The sequence below is a fragment of the Antechinus flavipes genome, chromosome 1 (genome assembly GCF_016432865.1).
Source record: "Antechinus flavipes isolate AdamAnt ecotype Samford, QLD, Australia chromosome 1, AdamAnt_v2, whole genome shotgun sequence".
NCBI classification, from domain to species: domain Eukaryota; kingdom Metazoa; phylum Chordata; class Mammalia; order Dasyuromorphia; family Dasyuridae; genus Antechinus; species Antechinus flavipes.
The window spans coordinates 254,888,122-254,911,989 of NC_067398.1; the positions used below are offsets into that span (position 1 = coordinate 254,888,122).

The 23,868-nt window shown below is 35.4% G+C and overlaps 1 protein-coding gene and 1 long non-coding RNA gene across 3 annotated transcripts in view; one reads left to right on the forward strand and one right to left on the reverse strand.

Moving 5' to 3' along the window:
- Positions 1-2,749: 2,749 nt before the first annotated feature.
- LOC127564125 (uncharacterized) lies at positions 2,750-3,671 on the reverse strand. The gene is made up of 2 exons (XR_007954197.1): positions 3,492-3,671; positions 2,750-2,974 (listed from the first exon to the last, which is right to left on the reverse strand). It is a non-coding gene; the product is annotated as an uncharacterized LOC127564125 (long non-coding RNA).
- Positions 3,672-3,737: 66 nt separating this feature from the next.
- Positions 3,738-23,868, forward strand: part of C1H7orf50 (chromosome 1 C7orf50 homolog) — a 360,775-nt gene continuing 340,644 nt past the window's right edge. For both annotated transcript variants that reach the window (XR_007954193.1, XM_052000419.1), the window contains exons 1-2: positions 3,738-3,865; positions 11,602-11,713. Coding sequence is in view for 1 of the 2 variants with exons in the window: in XM_052000419.1 (XP_051856379.1) it covers positions 3,747-3,865; positions 11,602-11,713 (231 nt within the window). In the remaining variant the exon portion in view is untranslated. The remainder of the gene's footprint in view (positions 3,866-11,601; positions 11,714-23,868) is intronic.

Genomic DNA, 23,868 nt, shown 5'->3' on the forward strand with positions numbered 1-23,868 from the left:
TATAGTGCTCACTGAGTGAAAATAACTATGCTTTGAATTTAAAGAGCCATATTTTGGTATGAGTAATCATGATGTCATATAAGGAATTTTTTCTTTTCCCCCAGTGAACCACTTGTAAAATTATAAGATGTACTTATAGAGAAATTTCCTGTGAATCAGGAATGTTTGAAAGGTTTAACTTCCACTAAAAGGATGTGTATGTGTCTAATATTACTACTGGAAAAAATCAGATAACATGTGTTTGGATTTTGGTCTGTCTAGACTATTAAAAACACAAGTTGTTACTATTCTTTGAATGTTGATCACATGAGTTTTTTTTTTTTTTTTTTTAACTCCTGCTGAATACAATGCAATTACAGATGTGAAACCAATGTTGTCCACAAGATGTCAGGTTTTGATCCATAAGAATCCTTTGAAAAATGTTCATAAATAATATTTTGTTTAATTATACTACTATGTTCTCAAAAAGCATAAAACTTGGGCAAAATTATTAGGTCATGTAATTTTTAAAAATGCTGGAATAAGATTTAGATGCAGTCTAGCAGACTTAAGAAAATGTGGAAGGAGACAATGATGGTTTGGCACCACTTATGAAGCTTTAGTTTTTCTAGTTTATATTTGCAATGTGTCCCTCTTTAAAAATGTCACCTCCTTAGAACATGCAAGGTCAGTGATGTGCAGGTAAGCCATTTTCCTTTTAAAATTAGTGCTGCCCTTTAAATTATCCTTAATTAGATTTTAAAAAGTATTATTTTTTGAGGCCAGTACATAAAACAATATTTGAGAAATAGTGGTAATTCCTTAAAACCTTTCCCCAAATTAAGTTGAAGTAATAAGACTAGATCAGAAGTTCTGAAACTTTGGTTTTAGGACTCCTTTAAAAAAATTACTATTGTTGTCCCTAAGAGCTTTTGTTTGTGATAGTTGTTAATTAATATTTAGCATTTTAGAAATTAAAGCATCTTGGTATTATGAAAATAATTTTGACTTCATGAACTACCCGAAAAAAGGTTTCATGGAATCCCAAGTGTCCCAAATCTATTTAGAGAACTATTAGATGATTCCTAAGGATAATTCAAAATATATGATGCTATGAATCATAATTGCTTTTGAAGAGTTTTGAACTGTTTCTATCAAAATTTACAAATTTTCAATGGCCTGAGAAGTCACTAGAAGGTTCATACTCATGATCTTAAATTAAGAATCTAATTGGGCTCATTTGCGTATTTGGAAAGCAGGAGAATTTATAGCTCTATCAATGAACAAGTCAAAATATAATTTTAGAATTGGTAGTGATGCTTGACTTTGAGTTTGACTTAACATTAGATTTGACATCTAAATCTAAAATTAAAAAATTTTATTGAGTAGGTGCTATTTGCATAATGACAATAAGCTAAGACAAGATAAGGCCTATTCATGAATCATACAATAATTGCCCATTATATCTTTTGATTTGGGGCACTATGAATAAAATTTAGCAAATGAGACACTGTCACATCCCAAATTTAATGAGACAATTCAAAAGTAAGCCATAATACCAAAGAAAATAAAAGGCATAAAACAATTTTGATTATGTAAAATTTTAAAAGTTCTTGCACAAACATAACATGCAACCAAAATTAGGAGGAAAGCAGAAAATGGAAAATTTCAAAGTTTATCTCTTGTATCTTTCACAAGTATTTTCTCAAATAGAGAAGCGAGTGAAACTTATTCCCCAATTGATAAATGCTGAAAATAAAGTAGCATTGGTTTCTTTGTCTGAAAAATACCACTTTATAATTTTTAAAAATGCTATAAAATCTTTATTGACGCAAATTAAAATCTGCGGTATCACCTCACCCATCAGATTGGGAAATTGATGAATGTTGGAAGGGATATGGGAAAATTGGGACACTAATGCACTGTTGGTAGTGCTGTGAACTGATCCAACCGTTATGAAAAGCAAATTTGGAATTGTGCTCAAAGGGTTATATTGAAACAAAGGGGGCAAAGTTTGTATTTGTACAAAATTATAGCAGCTCTTTTTTGTGGTGGCTTAAGATTTGGAAATCTTAAATTAGGCAATTACTAAACAAGTTCTTTGTGATGGAATATTATTGAGTTGTAACATGACAAGCTGAATGATTTCAGAAAAAACTTCAGAAAAAAGACTTACATTAAGTGATCTAAAGTGAAGTGAGCGTTATCAGAAGAGCTTTCTAGAAAAAGTAGTGATACGGTGAATATCCTAGCCTCAGGTACAAAATTGTTGTGTGTGTGTGGGGAGGGGTAACTGCCATTTTACTAGATGTTAGATGGACAAGTCACAGGAATGCTATTGGACTCAGGGTCTGCTGATAAGCACTGAAAAAGGGAGAATACATTTTGGAAGTTATCCACTTAAGTTTGTTTTGGTTCAGGGAGGACACAGCTTGCTCTAAATGCTCAGTGTGAGCATTTCCATGACCAAAATCTGAATCCAATATAAATCTGGGCTTGATTTGTTTGTGGTATTCGTTGACTTACCGTTTATGTGGGCATAATTATTAAGATTAAGCAGATTAAACATAAGAGTGTATGTACATACATTAACCTTGCTTTCTGCCTACCTCCAAAGCAGTTTTGAAACGTTTTACCAGCACATCCTTGTATGAATATTGCTTGAGTCATGGGGAGGTAGAAGGCTGGGGAAGTAAGTATACCAAACTTCGGCTGCTGTGTGATGATAATAATGATAATGATTACTAATTATATTAATAAATCGGACAAATTAATGCCACAATCGTAATATTTAATATAGATAGTATTTGTTAGTACTATTAACAATAAATATTAGTAAACAGAGCAGCGAGGTGGCAGAGTTGAATGCCAGTTCCGAAGTAAGGAAAACTCTTCTTCCTGAGTTCAAATCTGGTCTCTCACTAGCTGTGTGACCTCTTGAGTTCATATCTAGTCTCAGATACTGTGTGACTCTTATTTGTCTCAGTTTCCTTATCTGTAAGATGAGCAGAAGGATATGGTAAACTACTTCAGTATTTTTGCAAAAAAGCCCCAAATGGGATCGAATCAGACACGATTGAACAAAAATTATATTAATAGGAATTATAATATAAATGATAAATAACAATGAGCTGGCACTTCTCTTACGACTTAATGTTTTGCCGGATGCTGTTTGCATCCACCATCTCTCTCGAGCCTCTCAGGCCTTCCAGAGACATACTGCGGGTCTTTGGACCCTGCCTTCTCTTACAGGCGTGCTCGGAGACGAAGCTGGTCCTCTCCTTTTCTGGACCTTCGCACCTCCGGCCACTGCGTAGGTTATGAATCGGGTCAGAGGAACAGAGGGGCTCGCCGGCCTCACCCACCCAAAGGACTCAGGCCCGAGGGAACAGCTTTTGCTTGTGTTTATCGTTCGGGCAGGGCCGACTGAGGCAGGGAAGGCGAGCTGTGACTCCTACATCTGGGACGACAGAAGGCAAAAAACAAACACAAAAACAACTCAGCCTTCCTACCTGCCTGGGGAGTGCAGACGCGATCCCGAGAGGATTCAATCGGCAACTTAGGAATTGGTCCATTGTAGCGACCTGCGGCACTAGCAACCGACGATTCTCTTAGCAACCGTCGGCGCGTAGAGATGACGACAACCACTTAGCGCCGCCTTCAGGCAAGGCAAGGAAGAGGGAGGGGAAAAGGGTGGGATTAAGTGGCTTCATCTTGGGTCTCTATTTTCTATTGGATGTAGAGTTAACAGTCCTAAGCCTACTCCAATGGGAATGGGGCAACTTCCAGGGGCGGGATCCAGGGGGGTGGGGCGAGCGGTTCCCTGTAAAGGAATCTCTCCAGTTCAGAGGTTGCAAGTTCCTGAGAGTGAGCGGTCCACGTGCAGGTGAGATGACAGGCGGCGGGACTTGAGTGTTGGCCGCAAGGGGATCACTCGCTAGTTAATTTGGTGATTTCAAAGGCTGGGGCTTGGGACAGCAGACGGGGCTCGGATCCGACGTGAGGGGCCGGGAAGCGCTAGCCTGGGTGTTTGAGGGGTGCTTGTGAAGTGTGGCGTGGAGGGGACGGGGCAGACCCTCGGGCTGTGCCACAGTGACTAGGGCCTGCGATTTGTAGCTTTATAATACCATTCAAGATGATGAATCATGAGGTGCATATTGTGTGCAGACTACAGCTTTCTCATCGATAAACAGTGTCGGGACACTGCGAATCACCGGAAAAATAGTTTGAAAAAGCACGGATCCGGAATTCCTTTTTGTTTTGATAGTTTGGTACTTGAACATGCTATCGGTGATTCTATAAGTCTAGAGCGTCTGTTGTGTGCCAGGCGCTATAAGGCAAATAACTCGTCTCCATTATTTCATTTAATTATCAAATCATCCTGAAGAAGTAAGTGTTTAAGGTGCAGCCAGGCCCCCTAAATTCGAGTAGCCTTTCCTGATACCCTGTAACTGCTAGTGCCCTCCTTCCCAAATTAGCTTGAATTTACTTTGAGTTTAATACATTTGTGTTATGTATATACACATATGTGAGTATTAACTTATGCTGTGTTTATTTTTATATGGACTTGTTTCCGCCCCATTAAAAGGTATGCTTCTTTCATTTTTTTTTTTTTTTTTTTTTTGTATTTTGTATCCCTGGCGACTAGCACAGTACCTGAAACATGATGGACACTTAATATATACTTGTTGTCTGGTTGCTATAATACCCATTTTACACTTCAAATATACTGTGATGATGATATATATTATATAAGGATTATGTATAATTATATTCGTATGTTTTTGTCCTGTTATGTGATAGTCATTGTACTATTGTGCTGTATACATCCTCTTGCTCTTCCTCTCCCTTTCTCACTCTTTCCCTCTCTTTTTCCTTCATTCCCTTCCTTCCTCCCCCTCTCTCTTTTCTCTCTTCTCTTTTTCTTTCTTTTTCTATCTCTGTCTTCATATATATATTTTTACATATAGTTCAAGTATAGTATGGTACTATATATATATGAAAGAGAAAGACAGAGGAACACAATGCAATAGATAGTACATTGTACCTGATACATAATGATACTTATCGAGTGATTGATATAATATCCTTTTTTACACTTAAAATATATATAAAAATAATATAAAATATATAGTGAAATACCTGGCACCTATTGTTCATTTGTATCTGACTTTTTTGAAGTTTCTTTGGTAAAGATACTAGAATGGTTTGCCATTTTCTTCTCCAGTTAATTTTACAGATGAGGAAACTGAGGCAAATAGGGTTAAGCGACTTGCCCAGGATCACATAGCTAGTAAATGTCTGAGGCTGAATTTGAACTCAAGAATAAATCTTCCTGATGCTAACCTTGGCATTTTCCCCACTTCACCACACAATAGACTCAATACATACTTGTTGACTGGTACATTTTTTTTTTTTTTTTACATTTGTTACATTTGGAAACAGCTTTGAGAGCTTAAGAAACTCTGAATATCTCCTTGGTATTTCTGTGGGTTTGAATTGAGGGTATGAAAAGTAATGTTTTTCTTTTTTATATGGCAGAAGAAGAAGAAATATCTAGAAATGGATGAACTCCTCAACAAAGTTGGTGACAGTTTCTGGCAGGAAGAATGCAGTTATATTTCTGTATGTGTTTGTGTTTATATTTAGAATTGGGAGGAGAGGAATAGTTTAACTTTCTAGACCTTATTGGTCTGAAACATGCTCAGAACTGTGGAAGACAAGGCAATAAATAATATTATAGCGAATAGGATAATATTAGCGAATAAGAATAAAGCGAATTTCGTCCCTGGGGGTAGGATAACTATGTTTTTCTGGCAGCACTCCTTCCTTACATCATTCACTTCAGTTTTAGAATTCCCATTGCCTCAGGAACCTGAAAGAAATGTATTTACTGGTATCATGATGTTACCCTTCATTATTGTGGGAATTGTATGATGATCCTGGTAAGTTTTTAGGAGTCCTCCTTTTTTCATTTGGAGTGCCTTGGCATGGAAGGAGGCAGCCCAGGGAAAGAAAACTGGAAATTATCCTCATATATGTAGTATGGATTATAAAACCCTTTTGATCTTTGGACCGGCTTGGGGTCAGAAACTCTTTAGAGATCTCACTGTAGTCTACCTATTCCCATAGTCACTGGATTAAAAAAAAAAAAAAAGCACCAATAATAAGGAAACAACAGTAGGTATGTAGAGTTCTTATGAACTGGAATTAGGAAAACCTGGGTTCATCTTCTATCTCAAATATTTACTCACTTTATTAACTTGGCTAAGTCAATTTTTGTGGTCCTCAGCTTTCTCATCTGTAAAATGGGGATAAGAGCTCCTATTTACCAAAGTTTGGGAAAAATAAAATGAGATAATATTTTTAAAGGACTTTGTAATTTTAAAGAGTTAGATACATGCTAGTTATTATCTTAGTTATTATCTATTAACCTGGGACTTGAGATTTCATATGTTTGTTCTTAACTAGTAATTCTGAGCCAACATTAAAAAAAAACCCTCAATTCTCCTTTTTATTGTCTTTTGAGTTATATTACATTTCTTTCTTTCTTTTCTTCTTTCCTTCCTTCCTTCCTTCCTTCCTTCATTTTTTCTTTCTTTCGCAATTGGGATTAAGTCACTTGCCCTCAGGGTCACACAGTTAGAAAATATTTAGTGCCTGAGGTTGAATTTGAACTCGAATCTCCTGACTCCAGAGCCATGTAGCTGTCCTTCATTTGATTCTTAATAGTTGGGAATTCATTGAAGTGTTCATAAATTTTGATCACTTATCCATTAGGGAATGGCAGATGGTCTTATATATTTCTGTTAATGACTATATGTGACATTAAATCATTATCTGATATTTGTGACACAGAAATTCCTCACCCCACCAATGATGACCTTTAGCCTTAGTGGCACTAATTTTGTATTTGCAAAACCTTTTCAATTTCCTGTAAATAAAATTATCTATAGATTCTTTTATGTTTTACTGTATTTCTTGTTTGATTAAGAATATCCTCCCTGGCCATAGGTTTGAAAGTTTCCTGTACCCCGTTCACTTTCTTTCTGAGGTGTGAACTTTTATATTTAAATGAAGAATACATTTGGAACTTATATGTTATGGGACTCTATAACATAATTATAGGCACATTACATTACATATAATGCTACATACAATATTATGTATGGCACATATTGTATTAAAATATAATCATAAAGATATATATGCTTGTCTGGACTAATACTGGGGGAGACATGAAAGAGGACATTGACTTCTGGGGGAAATCAAGAAAGGCCTTACATGTTCTCTACTCTTAGCAAACTGGTCACTTGGCTTTGCCCTCTACACAATAGTCCTCCCCTCTGGAATGGTCTTTCTTGTCTCCCTGACCTTGAATACTTAACCTTTCTCAACCTCAGTTTCCTTTTCTATAAAATGGAGGGCCTTTGAGGTCACTTCTTCTCCCTCTAGGTCTGTGATTCAAATAGGGGGCAAAATAGGGGGAAAAACCATCTGTCCAAGCAAATAACCATGGTACCAGATGGAGTGAGAGAGATGCAGAAGTCTAAGATGAGGCAACGTCCTCTCAGAGCACCGAGGAGAGAGAGAGAGATCCCTTTCACCTGGAGGATTTTCAAAGTCCCTTCCAAAGAGAGCCACCTAATTTGGGAGGACCTGTTCTAGGAGCCAGATTATAGAATGACAGCAACAGGAATTGATACATTATTCAGTAGGCACTAGCTAGGTATTAGAGGCTTTTCAGTAGAGAATTGTCTCTATTGGAGCAGTAATTAGGAAGATTTCTCAGGCAGCCAGTTGATGGATGGTTTGAAGACAGGAAGATGAGTTAGGAGACAAAAATTGTCATTTTGTTTGAAGAGATGAGTACCTGAATTAGGGTGGGGACGATGGGAGTAGAAAGAGAAGAGATCACTGTTAAACATTATTTAAGTATTTTCAGTTATGATGGGAATAGAAAGATAAAATATGATCTATAAAAAGCCTTTTCTTCAAAAGGTAGGATTTGCACTGAGTCTTGAAGATAGAGATTCTAAGAAATGGAAGTGAGGAGGTGAAGGATGGCTTCAGGCATGGGAGATGGGTGTTACCAAGGCACAGAGTTAGGAAATGGAGTGTTATAAATAATCAACTGGAGCTTATATTTTATTTTGGAATAATAGGGAGCCACTGGACTATAGGGGCTGACATAATCAGATTGTGTTTAAAATGGAGAGAGATTTGGCCAGGGAGACCGATAAGGAGGATAGGCTAGGCAAGAGGGGATAGACCTGAATTAGGATGGTGAGTATGTGACTGGAGAGAAGGTAAGTTTGACCACTTATATGGCGTGGAATCTGAGGCTGACATTGAGTTTGGGATCTGGGCCACTTAGGAGGATAGTGGTTGCCTCAGTAGTAATGGAGAAGTTCGGTAGAGGTTTAGATTTTAGTTGGACTTAGTTTGAGAAGCCTATGTGACATTCAGATAAAGGTAGCCAATAGGAAACTTATTATAAGCCATCACCATCTCAGGAGAGAAATGAGTGCCCAGTGTTTTAATGTCTTAAATGCATAGAGATTATGGTTGAACAGCAACAGCAAGATTATATGATGACCAATTCTGATAGATGTGGCTTCTCAACAATGAGGTGATTAAGGCTAATTCCAATGGTTTTGTGATGAAGAGAGCCATCTACACCCAGAGAGAGAGCTGTGGGAACTGAGTGTGGGTCACAACATTGTGTTTTCACTTTTTTTGCTGTTTGCTTGCATTTTGTTTTCTTTCTCATTTCTTTCCCCTTTTTGATCTGATTCTTACGGCAAGATAATTTTATAAATATGTATGCCTATATTGAGTTTACATATATTTTTTACCATGTTTAACATATTGGATTACTTGCCCTCTGGGCAAGGGGATAGGGGAAAGGTGTGTGTGGGGGAACTGAAACACAAAGTTTTGCAGGGGTCAATGTTGAAAAATCTTTGCATATGTTTTGAAAATAAAATATATATATATATATATATTTTTTTTTTTAAAGAGAGATTATGGTTGAATCCATGGGAACTGATGAGTTTATTGCTGGGGGTAAGGAGATTAAGAGAGAGAGAGAGACAGAGACAGGAGATGGTAAGTGAGAGAGAGAAAGAGATGGAGAGAGAAGGAGAGAGAGAGACAGAGGGAGAAAGGAAGAGAGACAGAGAGAGGGAGTGTGCGAGAGCAAGAATGCCCACACAAGCCCACATCCAGGACATAATTCTGGGTTAGGAGGTTGGAGTCCTTCAGAAGAGGCCACAGAGGATGAGTCAAGTAGGAGGAGAATCGTGAGACCAGTATCCAGAAAATCCAGAAAAAAGATTGAATCTCTCTCAAAAGAGGGGTGGGTCACTAATGTTTCAGAGGAGTCAAAAGAGAGAGAGAACATGGCATAGTGTTTAAAGGGCTATGCCACCTTTGACACTTACCAGTTGTGTGATCATGGATAAATCCTTTTATCTCTCTGAGCCTCATTTTTCCTCTGCCCACAAGTAGTATCCATCTCTAAGTGTTGTGAGTATATAACATGCCAAGGGATTTTGGTATGTATGTAAACTTCATACATATGTATTTTAAAAATTATGATGGACTAGAAGAGGCAGTGTTATCTAGAGGCTCAGATTCTTAGCCAGGAAGACCTGGTTTTAAGCCCTACTCCCAAATACATGAAGACTTTTTTTTTTTTTTTTTTTATTATGGGTGAGTTACTTCTCTCAGTGTTCTAGGTAATTCTTTAAGACTCAGATTATCAGCCTGCATTGGGAAAGGTAATTGCCTTATCTGACAGTTCCCCATGCAGGAAAGTCACTATGAGGTGAAAATCATCAAACATTAAAATTTAAAAATATAAAGAAGGTCAAAAATTGAGGATTATATATGAAGCTGTGATTATTATGCAGCTGTGTGTGTGTGATTGTTGGTTTTTGGTGAGCAGTTGGGTTAAGTGACTTGTCCAAGGCCACACAGCTAGGAAGTGTTCAGTGTCGGAGTTCAGATTTAAATTCAGGTCTTTTGACTCTAGGGCCTGTGCACTAATCTACCGTCCCACTATGTGTGTGTGTGTGTGTGTGTGTATGTGTTTATGTAAAAAACCAAACTAATCATGGTAGTACAATATTGTATTGTTGGCTTTGTGAATACTTCTTAACTCTGTTCTCTTCTGTGTATTTTAAATGTTTCATTGATATTCCTTTTTTTTTTTTAATTATTTTTATTTTAGCATTCATCTTCACCTCTAGTCCATTTCCCTCCTATCGGTCATCTCACTTCTGCTTTTACTTTTTGCTCTTACCAATCTTCCCCCTACAAATTAGCCATTTCAAATATGACATTGTCTTTTACTTTTGAGTCCCTTGGTTACTTGTCCAGATGCCATTCATGTCTAGAATACTCTGTATTTATACTCTTTGGTATTATTATTTTAAAAAATTTCACTTGTATGCTCTTCAGAGGAAGTTATGTGATAGGTCTCCCTACAAAATTTTATTTCATTGTGACAGGGCCCACATTGCATCAAGATATTCCTTTTAATTCTCCATAATTGTATCTCTTTTATACATATCCAGAATAACTGCCCCACAACAGCAACTAGTTGACACCTTTTCTCACTTCACCCTCTAATTACTATAACTTCTGACTTCAGTCAAAAAAAAAAAAAACCAAAAAAACCAAGCCCAAAAAACTGACTTTCTCCAAAACTAACCATCTCAGACATCACTTCTTTACACTGGTCTTTCTTGGTTTCCCTTCTATCTATCTGTATATTCCTTCTATATTTCTTTTTCTAGGTCATCAAATATATCAACTTCTCTCTCCCGGCTCTATCCTGGATCCTTTTTCCTCTACACTCTCATTTAATCTCTCAATTGTCATCTCTAGGTAGTTGATTGAAATCTCAGTCTCAAACTGAGACTCAGACTGCATCTCAAACTTAATCTATCAAAAATAATACATCATTTTCCCAAGCCCTCCTTTCTTCCAAATTTCTTTTCAGCTATGGAAGATATTATCCTTCCACTTCCAACCTTTATCCCCTTCCCATTCACAATCTAAAATCCATCCTTAACTTTTCATTTTCCCTTAAGACACATATTCAGTTACTTGCCAGGTCTTAACTGTTCCTCCTCCAGTATTTCTCTGGCAGTTCCCCCTCTCAACTTAGCACAGCCACTACTCTAGTTCAAGCCTTCATCTCTTATTACCTGGATAATTGCAGTAGCTTTAGTCAGTGAGCATTTATTATGCCCCTACTGTACACTGGGAATTACTCCAAGCGAAAGGAATACAAAGAAAGCTAATAATTCAGTCCCTGCCCTCGAGGTGCTTGCACTTTAATGGGGGGTAGAATGTGCCAGCAAACACACACACACACTATATATATATATATATATATATATATATAGAGAGAGAGAGAGAGAGAGAGAGAGAGAGAGAGAGAGAGAGAGATTCAGTGAATGGAAGGCAGTTTTAGAGATTTCAGAGACTGGATTTAGAGTGAGTTTTGAGGGGAGCCAGGGAAGTTGTAATTATTTTTCCATTTCCCCAAAATACATGGTCAAAGAACTATTTTTAAATGCATGTTATGCACTTTTTTCTTTGTTACAGGATGCCAGAGCAAAAGAAGAAAAGGTCTGAAATGTCAGAGAAAAAGAAAAGGAAATTCAAGGAGTTAGTGGAAGGAGAGAAACCTCTAAAGAAGAAGAAGTTGAGTGTCAAGGTATGAGTGGAAGATGCTGCACATTGTACACATGGCTTGTTCAGTTGGTTCTGCTGGTTCTGCTGTTTATTTTTCCTGGCTCTGCACCAGATCTGCTTGGCTCTATTTTCCAATCTCTTACAGCTTTTTGTTTTTACTCGGGGATTAACAAAAAAGTAAATTTGGCCATAGAGCAAACGAAAGGAAACTCAGAATTTTAGAGAATATTTAAAACTCATGACACTGATTTAGAATTCTTCAGCCTGTGGAAATTTATTACCTGTCTTGTGGCTGTAACATCTCTGTGACCATAACCAGAGCGGGGAGGAGACAGTGAGTTGTGATCTCCAAAAGATTTTTGTGGCTGAGATTTGCATGCAAGCAGTAGCACAGTGGGGATTGTTGCGACAAGATGGGTTCAGGGCATCTTCCAAGAAAGCTCTTGACATTTCACCAAAGGATAATTTGTAGTCACTATCACCAAGAGAATGGAAAAGGTTGCTTTTTTTTCCTCTACAAAATTGGTATTCTTGGGATTACATTATTAATCGGATTTAGTGCTTTAGGAATCTTAGAGTTTCTTCTATAACTTTCTCTCTCTCTCTCTCTCTCTCTCTCTCTCTCTCTCTGTGTGTATATATATATATATATATATATATATATATATATATATATATATATATATATATATATATAAAAATCTTCTATAACTAACTTCTGTTAGTGCCTGCCTTCCCCAATATCTGTCACAACAAATATTTTACTGGTTAGTTTAAATGAAGTAGTATTTTATTCATATGTAAAAGTTCAAATGATGACCAAATTAGAGTCGGTGTGTTGTAACAGAAAAAGAAAAAGAAAATCTCAATTTGCATTCTGAGTCCATCACTTTATTAGGAATAGGTAGCATTTCATACTATTCCCAGTTAGGGGTCACTGAAGTTAGTTATATATCTTATGTTGCAGTGTAATCTAGTTTCTTTAGAACAAGTTTCTTTATGAGTGTCAGAGAATCTATGTTTGAATAATTCTACTCTAGAATACTTGTGTAACTGTGGGCGTTTAAGTCCCTTAAGCTAAAAGATTGCATGAGTTGGATTAAGTGATCAATGTTTTTTAAGTCTAAAATAATGATTCTATGACTTTTATCTACTCACTCATTCCTCCATAAAATTTTCTGCCTTTCTTTTCATCATTAATCTTTTTCCCCTATCTTTGCTGGCAGATTTGCCATTTAGGTACCTTGCTAAATAATTTAGTGAAAAGCATATATTTTCAATCCATGTTTATTTATGCGTATTTCTTCCCAAGCCAATCACCATTACTATTAAGTCCACATACTTGGGAGGAAAAAAACTTTTTTAGAGGGTAGAAGAGGAATGGTAATAGTTGCAGTAACATTTGGTATCAACCTACCTTAGTCCAAGAATATGACTGTAGCTGCTAACCTATATCAAGACAGATATAACCTTTAAAGATGATATTTGGGGAAATAGATAGAGGAATATAGGTGCAGTAAGGATACAGTTTGATGTAGCATTTGGAAACTACATGGGAGTACATTTGGATTCATTTCAGTGTCCATGAAGGAAAAAGAAAGTGTTTCCTGCAGCCTGTGGAGATGCTTACTGGCCAGAAGGTGTCAGCAACTACTTTCAATCAGAACTGCTACTTCATTATGTTTCATTTAAGGTGCTCTATCCCAGAGGGCCAACAATCTTGGATGTTCTTGGATGAATTTTCTTGTTGATTTTCGTTTGAGGAAAATTATATGAATTAGGAGAGGGCCTCTGGTTTGAGTTTTTTGTTTTTAGTTAAATTTTTTCTTAAGGACTAAAAACCAGACTTCAGCAAAATGGAGATGACATTCTTCCTTACAAAATGAAATGAGATTTTATTTAGGGAGAGCAATTCTCATTAGCATTTCTGATTCTCTGGAAAAGTTGTTTTAAAAAGCAGATTTCTCTATTAAAATTGTTGTTTAAGGAAAAAGAATAAAGTAAGTGCAAATATTTATGAAGGAGATCAGATTTAAGAGGCCCTGAAAACAGTATTCCCTGTCAACCCGATAGGAATGATGTGGAAAATTACTGCTATGAACTTAGCTCTTTGTGAGCTCACTTCTGTGATTCACAGATCCCCCAATGTCTTCTTGAGGAACCTTCTAAATCCAGAGTGGATGACAGAGAAGATACTGTCCCTACCCATTGGTCATTGTACTATAGCCTTCCCAGAAATTTAATCATGGAGAAGACTCTTCAGGTCATCTAGTCCATTCCCTGGGCGCTTATACTGAATTACTTCCCACAGAATATAGCTCAGGATTTTTCATAGTATCAAGTAATAGAATTTTCTTCCTTTCTCTCTGGGCACTTGATAGAGTTAGAGTTCACACTTTGACAATGTTACTTTCTTTAACCTTTGGCTTATGGTTTTACAAAAAAATTTTAAATTATTCAGAGACAAGTTGCCTTCCACCTTTTTATTGTGCACTGCTTTCTATATGATTCCTCTTTCCTTGTGGGTTTCTCCTTAGGAAATCCCATCAGTCTTCCTTTCTCATCTCCCCCAGTTCACTTATCAACTCTTTATTCAGTTTTCACTGTGTTAACTGAAAGTACAGGGTCTGATAATTGGTGGTGGTTATGGGGTGGAAAGAAGAAGTGATAGCAGAAGACAGTATTTTCATTCCCCAAAAAGAGATGTTTCCAAACAGTGATTTCCAGACAGCCAGACATCTGGGTCAATTATTTCACAAAGTCTTCATTAGAATGTAAGACTAGTTTTTCATTCTGTACTCTAATAAACTTGAGGTATTTTTGAGGGAAAATATTAGACATCTTGGAGCTTTATTCCCTTAAGATTTTCATTCAACCTGCTCTCTTTATAAGTTGAAATCAACAAATTGTTTTTTTGAGGACTAAGTTTGTTTTTATTTTTTTTTGCAGACTAGTAAGACTAAAGCTAGAAGATTCTTGCTATTTGCTTTAACTCTAAGGTATTTTATTAAAAGATTTTATTAATATCTTTTGTCTTTGGCAGGAAGACTTTAGTTCAAGTCTGCCTTGGCCTCCAAGTAGTGATGTGTTCCCAAGCACATTTTCTATCTTGTTTTTAGTTTCCTTATTTGTAAAATGGGGATGCTAATAGTAACTGTTTCATAGGGTTATTGTGAGCACCAAGTGAGATAGCATAATCTCTAAATTTATTATTATTACATCATTTCTGGGACTCTTTCATTTCTTTTCCTGCTCCTCCCTCAATACTGAATACAGCTTCATAACAAAAGAAAAGTAAAACCACCCGACATACTGACTGCATTTAAGGACAGATTGCAATTATTATGTCTACTTTCTTTTCTCTGAATCATCTCTCAATTCCTTGAAGTCTGGCTTCCAGCCTCATCACTCAAGGGGAATAGTGTCCAAACTTATCAGTGACTTTTTATTTGTCATATGTGATGATATTTTCTCAATCTTCAAGTGTCTTTACCTTTCCAAAGCATTTAACACCATGGACCACCTTTTCCAACTAGACAGTCTCCAGGGATTTGTGACGCAGTTCTCTCTGGGTTAGCTTTCTACCAAGCCGATCCCTCCCTTCAGTCTCCTTTGTTGGCTCGTCATCCATGCCATGCCCTCTAATAGCTGGTGTTGTACAGGTTCCTTCTTTCTGAACACGCTCAGTGGCCTCATCAGGTCTGCCTCATCATATGTCTATGGAGATGACTCCCAAATCTGTATCTCTGGCCCGCTTGTCCCTACTGGGCTCTAATCCTGCACCTGACCTGCCATTTGGAAATTTCCAACTCAGTGAACAGTGGGCATCTTCTTAAATTTAACCTAAAATAAAACTTATTATTCAACCCAAATCCCTTCTTCTTTGGAAGTTCTCTATTTCTGTTGAGATCACCTCCATCTTCCCAGTCACCTGAGTTATAAATGTCATCCTCTTTTCCTCAGTCTCACCCTAAATATCCAAAACCTTGCCAGATCACACTACCACCTCCGTCTCTCCATTCACACACTCAGTTATGAATTAATACAATAGACTGCTTTTTTAGCTTCACTATTCAAGTCTTTTCTGTTCCCATCCATCCTCCTTGCAGATGCCAAAGTGATTTTCCTTATGCACAAAGTCTCACTATGTCACTCTCTACTCAGGAAACAGTGGTGGTTCCTCATTACCTCTGTTTGGCTTTTAAAGCTCATTAATACTTACTCCTGACTATCTTATTACATATTACTGTTGTTCATGGTCTCTGTAGTCCAATGTTACTGACCCTTTTAACATTTCCTCATACACTAGATTATATTTCCAGTGTCTCCTTTGTTCCAAATGTTTTAAATCTTTTTTTTTTTTTTTTTTTTTTTTTTACATGATAGGTTCCTTTGGCAGAATGATTAACCCTATGGAACATCAATTTTTAATTTCTATTTGTTTGTTTGTTAAAGATTTTTATTTTCAAAACATTTGCACAGATAATTTTTCAACATTGATCCTTGCATGACCTTGTGTTCCAAATTTTCTCCTCCTTGCCCCCTTTCCCCTCCCCTAGATGGCAAGCAATACAATATAGGACATCTATTTTTTTAAAATAAAGTATATGTTTTAAAATAATTAAAGGAAATGATTAATTTTTTTTTTCTCATCTAAGTTTGTTCATTATTTTAACAAGAATATGAGGGTAGAGAGACTTCCTAGCAATTTTTCTCAAAAGGGAGTCTAATCCTCCTACTAATTTATTTTTTAAAGGTTGACTAAATACTGGGCAAATTTTAGAAGCTTCTATTTTTTGCGTATCTTGCTTATTCCACTATTTCATTATTGCCAAATTTCCAAAATTATAATAAAATTTGAGGTCTGAATGTTATCTCTCTTTTCTTTGCATATGATTTCATTATTTCCCTTCAAATTATGGATCCTTTGTTCCTCCTAATGAATTCTGTTTTTTTTTTTTTTTTTGGCTAGTTTTATAATTTGGTAATTTGGTGGCATTACATTATGTTTACAAATTCCTGTACTTTGCATTGCATCTGACACATAATGAGCGCTTACTAAATTAAATGATTAAGTTAATTTAATGTGGTCGTTTTTTATTATTGATCTGACCAATCACAAATAGTAAATATCTCTATCATTATTTAAGTGTTTTTTTTTTTATTTCATAAAGAGTGTTTTGCTGTTTTATTTATATAAATCTTGCATGTCTCTCAATAAGTTAACTTTGGTAATACTTTATGGATTTTGTAGTTATTTAAATAAAATTTCTCTTATTGTTTTTATTAATACAGTATTGAAATGCTGGTGATTTTCATGTATTTTGTAATCTACACTTTAACTTATTGTTTTAATTGGTTTCCTTGCTGCTTCTCTACAGCTTTCTAAAAATAGATCATATCATTTGGAAATAAAGATAATTTTATACTTCTTTGATGTTTATGCCTTTAACTGTTCTTGTTTTTATTATGTTCTTTTTATTAAGCATTTCCAGAATTATGCCAAGGAATAAGGGGAAGAAGGAAATTCTTGTTTTACCCCTGTTTTTTACTGAGAAAGCTTCTATTGTTTCTCCTTTGCAACAAAATAACTAGCTCTTATTTTTAGATATGTGCTTTTGATCATATTAAAAAGGGACTTTCCCCTGCCTATGCTAATTTTGTTTTTTAACATGGAATTGTCTTCTATTTTATTAAAACTTTTTTTTTGCATTTATTGAAAAATAATATGATTTTGCTAATTTTTTCCTAATCAAATGGGTCTTGCATCTTTGATGAATCAAACATGGTCATAGTGAATTATTTTCTATTTTACTGTTTATAATTACAATCACTTTATTTTCCTCAATATTTCATTAAAATTCAGTTCAGTTGATCTACACTTGTTTTTGCTTTATTTATCCCTGATATGGGGATCAGGACCATATTTGTTTTATAAAAATAGCTTGATAGAATATTCTCTCTTTCTTTTTCTTTTTAGTATAGCTATTAAATGCTCTTGAACTATTGTTTTAATAAATGAAATTTGTCTGGCAGTTTTTTTCCCCTTTAGCATTTCATTTATGGCTTGCTCAATTTCTTTCTGGGTTAAGTATCTTTTTTTTTGTTTGTTTGTTAATTTGGGCATGTTTTATATTTTTAAAATCTTATTTTATTTTTTCATTTATGGAATAAAACATACATTTTATAACAGTGTAATAAAATATGATTGCATGTGAAATTACAAATCTGTTATGTACAACTTGCTATTCCTTTTACATATATAATAAAGTTATATACATTTTTTCTTTCTCCTTTTCTTCTCCCCTTCAAATCACCCTAGAGATAGCTACCATTAGATATAAATACGTAAACATATAAAATTATTCAATATATTTATTTATTCATTCATTTAAATTTTCAGTTTTGCTGGCATATAATTAACATATGGTAGTTTCTGGTTGATTCTCTTTTCCCTCTTATGAAATTCACTCTGTTCATTTTTTATATTGATAATTTGATTTTCTTTTTTTTCTTGATCAGGTTAGCTAATGGTTTATTGATTTTTTTTTTAAAGAAGTCCTTTAAAAAAATCTAACTCTTAGTTTTGTTTATCAGTTCTATTGTCTTTTTGTTTTTAATTTTCTCTTTATTCAGTTTTTTAAAAATCACTTTTTTTTCCCTTTTTTTCTTTTAGTCAGACTGTGAGGAAACCAGACATGTGTGGAAACCTTGGACTTTTGGAAGTGCATCTTAGATAGAGGCCAGGCACCTCTTTCATTTTCCCAACTCCTTAATGTTAATATAAAGTCCTCCCAATTGATTCAAATTAAAGGTTATGATTTGCCTCTACCTTTCTCTTAGAGAGCTCCTTCCTCCTACTCCCAGCCTGTTATTGATTATTTATTTTAGGGACAGAGTCTCAAAACTGGTTTGCCAATCTTTCTCAATATGGGATTTTGAGAAGAGTTTACCCCCATTTCCAGATAGAATCTTATTCCCTAGAACTTCCCTGATGTCACCTGATCAATTTCAGCTAGTACAAAAATAACTACTTGTCCATTGAAGGCAGATGACTAGAGGCCTATTCTGGGAACCTAACATCCTCCCTCTGGTCCTTTCCCAGGACTTATCTCCCTCCTTGTCTAGGGGACATGTCTTCTTTCTCCCTGCTTCTTCCTCCGCAGTCAGATTTGAAAATTCCCTATGTCATTTTATAACTCGACTTCCCTTTCTGGGGTGAGATGGTGGTTGGACCTTGCTGGATGTAGGGAACAACCTCAGTCATCCCAAGGTGAATTGAACATTTGTACCTTGGCTAGGACCTTTTTCTCTTTCAATAACTTTTTATGGGAGTGAAGGTGGAGCCTCCATTCTTCTTGCCTCCTGCTCATCAATAAATTTTCACCCAGTCTTCTTCCTTTTATTTCTCTTCTCCAAGTTTCTGGAATTATTTATTTTTTTTCTCAGCTCAGATAAAACTGTGGTACCTAATCTTGATTTTTCTCCCCTCCCCTCATCCATTCTTTTCATTTCCTTTAGATTAATTTGTAATAACTTTCCAAGAAATGTTTTCATTCCATACACTCTCTTACTGCTTTTTTTCTTTCTAGGAATTCTTTCTAGGAATGTATTAGGGAATACATGGGTACAGTGGGAATTGTTTTATAACCTGAGTGTGGGAAGAGGGCTTTCTCCTTTTCATTTTACACTGTAATCTCCCTTTGAACCCACGATTCCATGTTTAGCTTTCTTCAAACTATATTCTTACCATCTTGAATTCCTACTTACTTTCTCCCTCCTCTCCCCACACTGGGAGGTATTATTAAAATGGATGTGTGTAGCTAAGCGTGGGGAAAATATCTTTAAATTTCCCTTCCAGCAGCTTTTGAATCCAACCCTCCAGTCACCAGGAAGCCCCTTTTCCCCTGAACTGAGTCAGTTGATGGGATAATATTATAGCATTCCCTGCTTGTTTATAGGACCCAACTCTCTTTGGAAACAGCATTGATTCAAACTAGACAATCTGATTCAAATTGTTACTGTGTTACTATTTATGTGGCCTTGGTCAAAGCAATTATGTACTGTGTCTGTTTCTTAATCTGTAAAATGAGGTGGGTTTTTTTTTTTTTATTAGATATGGAGGCTTTTCTGAAGTCCTTTCAATCCCAATTTATGATTTCATGATCCTCCTTCTGTGATCTGCCCCTCCATATTTCATCATTATTTCCCGTCTTAAAGGCAAGAGGAGAAATTGAAGTAGTTGGATTTACTTCTCCTTTTGGGTGGCCCAGACTTTTCCTGATCCTTATCCCCTTCTATTTTCTCTTCTAACTAAAGGAAAGTCTTTTATATCATTCCCCAACAAATAATCCTGACAATATGGAAATGAATTTTTTTGTCAGTGAAATATTAATTCATTTCTCCTACTTTCATCTTGATTTTTTCTTTATATATGTTTTGTACCTTAGTGCAAATAGACAGTGATATTGTCAGTGCCTTTTTACATGTTTTTCAATGATTTTTTTTAAAGAGAACCAAAAAAGAAATTCGTATTCCTAATCATCATGCATAATGAAGAGATAAAATAGGGAGTGGTAAATATGAAAGCTTGGGGAGAATAATTGATTGTAGAAAGAATATTAAATAAAACTAACATAATATAAATTCTGTTCTCAACACGGAGCAACCATGTATAGACATCTATCTCAAGTACAAAGGAATGCCCCTTATTGCGTGAATTAACACCAGGAGTTAGGAAGTAAAGGAATTAACAAATTCCCTGCTAGAACTCACTATTAACCAGAAAGAAGACACCTTTAAAGGTAATATGCCATAAAGTAAAGGTAGCCGTTGATTGGCTGGCTAAATCCATACAGGAATTTAGCAGACTAACCTAGTTAGTAGGAGAAAGGGATTGCTTGACTTTCTGATTAGATAAGTAATGGTAGGGTTTCTAGAGACCCCCACTGGGTGGGACTGTAATTGAAAGTCCAATTGAATAAAAGACTTACTTAAAAACAAACTTAATAACATTTAAGTCAGATGATCCCATTGAGCCCTTCCTTTGGGAAGCCTTTATAATCTTTGGGAGCATTATAATGTTATCACTGCTTCTGGCTTTCTTTGCTAATGCCCATTTTGATACCCAGGACCTCATTACATAACATTTTTGAGTTTTAGCTACATGAAAACAAACATTTCATTTCTTAGTAATGAGATTTCTACCTGAAAAGAACATTTACCTTTTTTCTGTTTTGGTTAGTTTTCATACTGAATATTCTGTGCTCTTTTGAAGGAATGATTCAAATTCAGTCATTTTCTTTGGTGCTTAGGATCAACTTTGTGATTTTCTTTGCTTTTCAGAATGCTAGACTGATTTTTTCTTTATACATACATATATATTTGAACAAGAGTAACCTTGTGTTTTTATAATTGATAGATTTACCTAGGAATGTGAAAAGTTTTGCCGAATATAGAAAGAAATAAGTATAAATTAATCAGATTCTTTTTAATTCTTTTAGAGTGTAACTGCCTTTAAACATGACAGTTTATGAATGATTTTGTGATAAATTAATCACTATACCCAAGGAGAAAAGAAATCGTTCATGGGCATTGAATGAAATACTAGTGAGATGTCTTAGAAGTAATTTCTTATAACCAGTAGAAGTCTCAGGAAAGGGTAGCGATGACATGGGATGTGATCTGTCTGTAGCTAGTTCTCCATCAACTTTTTGAGTAATGTTTATGCCTTATGGTTTTAGATCAGTTAGTACAAAAGTTAAAAATAGTGATAAATTTTCAAATTGTTAGTGGGAAATTGGATGGTAACACTCAGAAGTCTCAGCATGGTTGCAGCACTACAGAGGGCTTTGTGCCAGCTGTTGGTGCAGCCTAGAGACTACTTCAGGGCTCAGTTAGGAGAGGCTCAAGGAAATGATCAGTGCCGTCTTAGTTCTTTTTTTAAATTTAATTTTTTCCTAGTTATATATGTACATTCTTAAAAAAAATTTCCTTATGCTTAGGAAAATTGCACATGTTTAACCAATATTGGATTACTTGTTGTCTAGGGAAGGGGGAGAGAGAAGGGAGGGAGAAAAATTTGGAACACAAAGTTTTGCATGGGTGAATGTTGAAAACTCTTTGCTAAATTTTGAAAATAAAAAAGCCATTATTAAAAATTTAAAAATACATTTCCTTATGAATCATGTTGAGAGAAAAATCAAAACAAAAGGGAAAGTTTTTTTTGTGTGTGTGTGTAAGAATTTCCTTGTGGTATCTTTTTATGTTTGTTTTTCTTTTCTTTTCTTTTTTTTTTTTTTAACATTGTAATATCTGTTGAATTGGGTGATTTTCTTGTTCTTTAGATGTAGTAGGGATACATTTTTTCTCACTCTGCCATGTTTTCTTTTTCATATATTTTTATATACAAAATTTCTTCCTTCTTTTCAACTACTCTAAAAGGAATAATTAAGGAGATGAACCCTTAGGTCTTAAAGAGGTCTTCTCAATCCCACATTCCTTTTTAGGGGATGCAGTTCTTATTTATTTTCTTTACTTTTTTCCTCCTCTTTCCATTTCCAAATTTAAATAGAAATTGGTATAGTACCGTGGTAATAGGTAGCAACTATGATACAAGTAAATATTAGCATTGGAGTGGGAGGCAGAGAAGACTGTGTTTAGTTGCTCTTAGAACTGTTTCTTATACTAGTTACTGCATTGAAGACAAGAGTAGCAATCAGAGACCTTAAAAGACATTTGCCTGGAACACCACTTAACATAACAGGCCTGAGAATTGTTTGAGCCAGTGGGTGGCTTAACTATGTCTGTAATGTTAGTTTTGTTGAGCACCATATAAGGAATATGCCCAGCTCCTTTTTGGCATCTGCTTTGCAAACTCAAACTGTTGATAGTAAGAAAAACTTAAATTTGTTGACCAGACTTGTCCCATGTGATAGTCTGGAGTGCTCAGTGACAAGTAATTTTTTTCTTTAACTACTTTTGCTTTCCAAAAAAAATAGCAAATAACGTGTTATTGGTAAATATTGTACTTAGGCTATAATTTTTTAAATCTACTTCACAAATCTATATCTATTATAGCATGCTTGCGTGCGCGCGCACACACACACACACACACACACACACACACACACACACACACACACACTATATGGTGCTATGAACAGAGAGACAATTTCCAAGCTAGGAAAACCAGGATTCCAGTGCTGTCTTTGACACAAATTGGTTATGTCATCCTGGACAGGTCATTTAATCTCTCTGTGTTCTATGTAACTCTTAATAAGTTTCAGGGAAGATGCAGACCTTTATTGGTAGAAGTTTGTTTATCTGGAGTTTTAACTATCAGTGAAATTTTAATTCCAGTTTCTAGCTCTCATCTTTGTGCTTTCAAAAATTACTATAGCAAGTTGGAAAAAGGCTGTGATCTATCCATATTCCTGAAGTCATGAATTGTTATCTTGGTGGAAATAAGATGAAGTTCTTTAACTTATAAGTGTTTTTTTGGTTGTAAGTTGTGTGGCTTCCCCCTTTCCCCTCCTTGGGGGAGGGGAGGACATGTTAATCTTGAAAATCAGAGATGATGTCAGTATATTAAGGCTATACTTATTTTATAATTGATGATTTTAAACAGTCCTTGAACTTTATTGTCTAGAGCTTGTTCAAAGCCAAAACATGTCATGCAATTGGTATGTTATATCTCAAGTACCCACTGACAGTGGATTTTTTTGTAATTGAATCATTAAGGGTAATTGTTTGCTGGTATTTATAGCAGCTCCCTGGAAACTTGAATTATTTTTCTTACTGCTGTTTTTTCCCTTCTATTGCTTTGCTTTCTACTTTATAACTATTTAAATGCTGAGCTGTCTATCAATTTATCTTTATTAATGTTTATGTTTAAAAAGCATTAAGAAGTACAAAGTGTTCTTGCCAGATCTGTTTTCAGTATCAGAGGAAAATAATTATTGCTTTGAAAAAAGGAAGTTAAAGACTTTTCTTATATTTTGACTCGAAGTTAAAAAAATAGAGTAGCACCTCATTTATCTGGAAGTCCTATGTCCGATACTCTTAGTTATCAGCATAACTGAAAACCATATAACAAAAATGCCTTCCAAATACTCAAAGCCGAAGTCACAGAGTTCATACAATACCAAAAGTCAAGCCTATGATGGAATCCCTTAG